This window comes from Otolemur garnettii, unplaced genomic scaffold, assembly GCF_000181295.1.
Source record: "Otolemur garnettii isolate 467f Iridium unplaced genomic scaffold, OtoGar3 scaffold00025, whole genome shotgun sequence".
Classification (NCBI taxonomy): Eukaryota; Metazoa; Chordata; class Mammalia; order Primates; family Galagidae; genus Otolemur; species Otolemur garnettii.
In genome coordinates, this window is record NW_003852420.1 from 18834690 (window position 1) to 18840931 (window position 6242).

General features: G+C 42.1%; 1 protein-coding gene across 1 annotated transcript in view; it reads left to right on the forward strand.

Moving 5' to 3' along the window:
* Positions 1–6242, forward strand: part of LOC100963404 (splicing factor 3A subunit 3) — a gene marked incomplete at its 5' end in the record, with an annotated part of 30315 nt that overhangs the window by 4026 nt on the left and 20047 nt on the right. The window contains 2 exons of the mRNA XM_023512264.1: positions 1471–1567; positions 5264–5402. Coding sequence (XP_023368032.1) covers positions 1471–1567; positions 5264–5402 — 236 coding nt within the window. The remainder of the gene's footprint in view (positions 1–1470; positions 1568–5263; positions 5403–6242) is intronic.

A 6242-nucleotide genomic window follows, 5' to 3' on the forward strand; every position in this document is an offset into this window, starting at 1 on the left:
GTGTTGTGGCGGGCGCCTGTAGTCTTAGCTACTTGGGAGGCTGAGGCAAGAGAGAGAATCCCTTAGGCCTAAGAGTTTGAGGTTGCTGTGAACTGTGACACCACAGTGTTCTATCCAGGGAGATAGCTTGAGATTCTGTCTCAAAAATAAAAGAGAGAGAGAGAGAAATAGCTATTGAATATCTTTTCTGAAAGACGTTTAAAAATAATGTATCATAGCTCAGTGCCTGTAGCTCAGGTGCCTAAGGCGTCAGCCACATACACCTGAGCTGGAGGGTTCGAATCCACCCTGGGCCCACCAACCAATAATGACGGCTGCAAACAAAAAATAGCCAGGTGTTGTGTAGTCCCAGCTACTTGGGAGGCGGAGGCAGGAGAATTGCTTAAGCCCAGGAGTTGGAGGTTGCTGTGAGCTGTGATGATACGGCACTCTACCCAGAGCTTGAAGCTGTCTCAAAAAATAATAATTTATCATGCCTTGGGTGGTGGCTCATGCCCACTAGCCCACATGCCCCTAGCACTTGGGAGGCTGAGGAGAGTGGATTGCATGAGCTCACAGGTTCAAGACCAACCTGAGCCAGAGTGAGACCCTGTCTCTAAAAAAAAAAAAATAGCCAGGTGTTGTAGTGGGTACCTGTAGTTCCAGTTACTAGGGAATCTGAGGCAGGAGGATCATTTGAATCCAAGAGTTGAAAGTTGTGAACTGTGATACCACTGTACTCTACCAAGGGTGACCATGTGAGACTCTGTCTCAAAAAATATATATATGTATTGCAAGGGATAAGGTCTAATATGATGATCTCAGAAGGGTCATGAGAAGTATATTCTCACAGTCCCTGAGTTACAAACACCCCATACAGCTTCCACTTTTTAAGTGGATGATGTTGCAATAAGTAACTGAGTTACAAACATCCAGCTGACATAAGACTTGCATTTATGAATGAAGTCTATTACAGGTACCTGTTTCAACTTACATACAAATTGATTTTAAGAACAAGCCTGCAGACTCAGTGCCTATTGCTCAGTGGTTAGGGCACCAGCCCCATGCATCAGGCTGGTGGGTTCGAACACAACCCAGGCCAGCTAAAAAACAATGACAAAAAAAATAGCCAGGCATTGTGGTGTGTTCCTGTCGTCCCAGCTACTTGGGAGGTTGAGGCAAGAGAATGACTTAAGCCCAGGAGTTTGAGGTTGCTGTGAGCCTATGACACCACAGAATTCTACTGAGGGCAATATAATGAGACTCTTGTCTCAAAAAAAAAAAAACCCAGAATAAACTCAGAACCTATCTCATTTGTAACCCAGGGCCTGTAATTAGATCCCTTATGGAGTTGTGAGGAAATGTTCCAAAAGTATAGTGATTATTGATCTGGGCCTTGTTATTTTGTTAGAAAACACTCAATCTTGATCTCAGTTATTGGAGATTGTATTGTAACTGGTACAAATACCTAACTGAATCTCTTGTCATTTCATTCTCCTTTTCAGAAGCTGGATTATATCACATACCTGTCCATCTTTGACCAGTTATTTGACATTCCTAAAGAAAGAAAGAATGCAGAGTATAAAAGGTAAGAGATAATAACTTCTAGGCCTCTACTGGATTTGACTAGAAGACCATGTGATGGTTTGAAGGTGAGGTTCTCAATTTTGTTCCCTAAAAGGGATACATGAATGATTTCTAGGTTTATTGGAGGATAGGGGTTGTGAATGATGTGGTTTTAAAACATTTATGGCTGAGCATGGTGGCTCAAACCTGTAATCCCAGCACTTTGGGAAACTGAGGCTGGAGGATCAGGAGTTTGAGACCAGCCTAGGCAACATTATTAAACTTGGCTTTACAAAAAAATAAAGAAAAATAAGCCAAGAATGGTGGCATGTACTTATAGTCCTAGCTATTTGTGAGGCTGAAGCTAGAGGATTGCTTCAACCCAGGAGTTGAGCTATGATTGTAGCACCATATTCCACCCTGGGTAACAGAGTAAGACCCTCTCTCTCTGGTTTTTTTTTTTTTTTTTTTTTTGAGACAGAGTTTCACTTTATCACCCTCAGTTGAGTGCCATGGTGTCATAGTTCACAGGAACCTCAAACTCTTGGGCTCAAGTGATTCTCTTGCCTCAGCTTGGACTATAGGCACCTATCACGACATCTGGCTTTTTTTTTTTTTTTAAGAGATGGGATGGGGGGTGTGTATGTCTCACTCTTGTTCAGGCTGGTCTCGAACTCCTGAGCTTAGGCAATCCACTCACCTCGGCCTCCCAGAGTGCTAGGATTATACGTGTGAGCCACATTGCCAGGCCTCCTGTCTACAATATTAAAACAACACACAAATCTTTATGTAAAACAATTATTATTTTCAGAGAAGGTTCAGAAATCCACCTGTGTTATTTAGAAATCAAATTGGAATCTAGAGAAATACAAACATATGAACTGAGGTGGTGCTCTTTTCTCTAGATACCACTTTTAGCAAAAATGTTTTCACAACCATAGCTTTTAAGCTTACTATCACTGGTGGTCAAGCTTTACAGTATGGGTGGCAGCGGCAAATCCTGGCTTCAGATATTCTTTTGTTGTTGAGGCAGAGTCCTACCCTATGCCCTGAGCAAAGTGCAGTAGCGTCACAGCTCACTGCAACCTCAGACTCAGGCTTTGGGCATCCTGCTGTCTTAGCCTCCCAAAGCCACAGGAGCTCACCGTGGCGCCCTGCTGGGCTTTTTATTTGTTTAATGAGTTGGGATCTCACTCTTGCTCAGACAAGTCTTGAACTCTTGAGCTTGAGTAATCCTCCTGCCTGAGCCTCCCACAGTGTTGGGATTATAGGCGTGAGCCACTGTGCCAGGCAACTGCAGATATTCTTGATAGCTTTCTGAGAAAGGTGGAAAGACTAAAAGGTAAAGCATTCCTCACAGGGTAAGGAAGAAGCAAAATGAATTATGTTTATTTCTCTGCAAATACATGGCAGGTAACAGTTGTTATAAAAGCCTTATTTTTCCACCTACAACAGGAACCCTTATCAGGAACCAGTTTCAGTTTTTAGTGAGCACCCTCAGTTGCAAAATGACAGCTTATCCCGAGGTGCTTTCCTAATTATTTGGGGTCACTATGGGACAGCTTATGACCCCTGGCAGAAATTTATCCTACTCTTTTTTTGGGAAGAGTATTACAAACTATTATCTATTTGTAAGTACAAGAATCATCTGTTTAAAAGAACTAAGAAAGCCACTGCCGAGTAAAAAGAATTCAGCATATATATTTGTATATATAAGTTCTCTTTCTCAATATTGGCCTGTAAACATTGAGAATGTGGATTGAAGCATGCCTTTACCTTACGAAAACCAGAATATTCAAATATAGTCCAAAGGCCAAGGGGATCTCCATCCTAATTTGAATGTCTTTTTCACTCTTTCTATTTTTGAATGATCTTGACTGGGGGGAGTGAAGGGAAGTTATGTGGTTGAGAAAATGCTGCATATTATATTGGAAATTCAGAATGTATGTTAGTATATTAAGAAAAACTAAAGTTGGAAATAAAAAAAATGGTCACTTTAACTTCATATTTCCCAAATTTTTCATACATAGTCTGTCTTGTCCCCAAACATTTATACCATCATTCTTGGAAACACTGTTCCAAAGCATACTGGCTTAGTAACAGCTATTCTACATTATTCTTATTACATGGATCAAGTAAACTTGTTTAATGTCTTTCTGAGGTTTGAAATTTCTTTTTTTTTGAGACAGAGTCTCACTATGTTACCCTTGGTAGAGTGCTGTGGCATCACAGTTCAAAGCAACCTCAAACTTGGGCTTAAGTGATTCTCTTGCCTCAGCCTCCTGAGTAGCTGGGACTACAGGTGCCTGCCACAATTTTTTGGTTGTAGCCGTCATTGTTGTTTGGCAGGCCCAGGCTAGATTCGAACCCACCACCTTAGGTGTATATGGCTGGCGCCTTAGCCGCTTGAGCCACAGGCGCCGAGCCAAGACTATATCTCTTTTTTAAAAAAAATGTAGCTGGTTATGTTGCCTGTAATCCTAGCACTTTGGGAGGCCCAAGTGGAAGGATCATTTGAGCTCAGAAGTTCGAGACCAGCCTGAGCAAGAGCAAGGTCCCATCTCTCCTAAAAATAGAAAAAATTACCAGGCATTGTGCAGGCACATATAGTCCCAGATACTTAGGAGGCTGAAGCAGGAGGATCCCTAGTGCCTAGGAGTTTGAGGTTGTGGTGAGCTAGGCTTCTGCCACAGCCCTTGAGCTCAAGGCACTCTAGCCTGGGTGACAGAGTCAAACTGTCAAAATTTGTAATAGTCTGGCTTTGAACAATGGTATCTATGGGTACATCTTCATTCTTATGCCCATACCGTTCTTAATTTTGTCTTATTATAGAAGGAAGTCTCATATTCAGAGATCTGTCTCTTTGGAGTTCAGTGATGATAACTTCCTCCCTTCCCCCCACCTTTTTTTTTTTGAGATAGAGTCTCACTATGTCGCCCTGGGTAGAGTGCTGTGACATCACAGCTCACAGCAACCTCCAGCTCTTGGGCTTAAGCAATTCTCTTGCCTCAGCCTCCTAAGTAGCTGGGACTACAGGCGCCCACTACAACACCAGGCTATTTTTTGTTGGCAGTTGTTTAGTTGGCCAAGGCTGGGTTTGAACCCACCACTCTTGGTGTATGTGGCTGGCACCATAACCACCATGCTATGGGCGCTGAGCCCATAACTTTCTCTCTTTTTCTCTTTTTTTTTTTTACTTGAAATCTTTTGTGTGTGAGTTAATTAAGCCCTTAGTATTTGGCATTATGTCATGAGGATGAGGTAGGAAGGGTCAGAATCAAAATAACATTTTAGGGGAAAAAGTCTATTTTTAGTTTGTTTAAAAATGAATATTATTGAGTCAGGCACGGTGGCTCAAGCCTATAATCCTAGCACTATAGGAGGCCGAGGCAGGTGGATTGCCTGAATTTAGGAGTTCGAGACTAGCCTAAGCAAGAGCAAGACCCCATCTCTAAAAATAGCTGGCGCCTGTAGTCCCACCTTTTGAACGAAGAGGGTTGCTTGAACCCAAGAGTTTGAGGTTGCTGTGAGCTATGATGTCAAGGCACTCTATTGAGGGTGACAAAGTGAGACACTGTCACAAAATTAAAATAAAAATGAATATTATCTTAAAATCTAGTATTAATAAAATTATAAGTATATATATTCTATAGGGCATTCCAATATATCAAAAATAGAAATCCGTTTTGCTTTGTCTGTATTGCATGTTCCTTTGTAGATACCTAGAGATGCTGCTTGAGTACCTTCAGGATTACACAGATAGGGTGAAGCCCTTGCAAGATCAAAATGAACTTTTTGGGAAGATTCAGACTGAGTTTGAGAAGAAGTGGGACAATGGTACCTTCCCTGGATGGCCGGTGAGCTTCAGTGGGAGTGTGGGTTGGGGACATGCCAGGGAATTGAACTAATTATTTTACGTTCATCTTGAGCCTCTAATTCGATGCATTATATGTCAGTCCCTTGGTATCATCTGTGGTCATGAAGTATTACCTACTAAGTATGCTAATTTTTTTGGTTTTTTGTTTTGTTTTAGAGACAGAGTATCACTTTGTTGCCCTTGGTAGAGTGCTGTGGTGTCACAGCTCATAGCAACCTCCAGCTCTTGGGCCTAGGTGATTCTCTTGCCACAGCGCCCAGCTATTTTTTTGTTGCAGTTTGGCCGGGACCGGGTTCAAACCCGCCACCCTTGGTATATGGGACCAGCACCCTACTCACTGAGCCACAGGCACTGCCCAAGTATGCTTTGTGTACTTTGGAATGAGCTATCAGGTCTCTCTTTACAATGACTGGGCCCAGAATTTTTACCAATCACACCATTGTGCTATATGGTTGCCTGACCAAAAACTGACTAGATTATGTGCCAGAAATTTATATATTTTCTTTTGGGGGAATAAAATTGAGTTTTACCTGAACTCACAGAAAAAAAATGGACCACCTGTTTTTTTTTTTAGGGGGGGTTGGGGGTTATTTGAGGCTTTTTTTGTTTCTTCAGTAGGAATTTGATCCATGATTCATAAATATGTATAAGAAAGGGGCCAACCAGCACCTGGGAATTTAGATACTCCCCTTGTCTTCGTCCTAAACCTGGATCTTTTTTTTTTTTTTTTTTGAGGCAGAGCCTCAAGCTCTCACCCTGGGTAGAGTGCCGTAGCATCATAGCTCACAGCAACCTCCAACTCCTGGGCTCAAGCGATTCT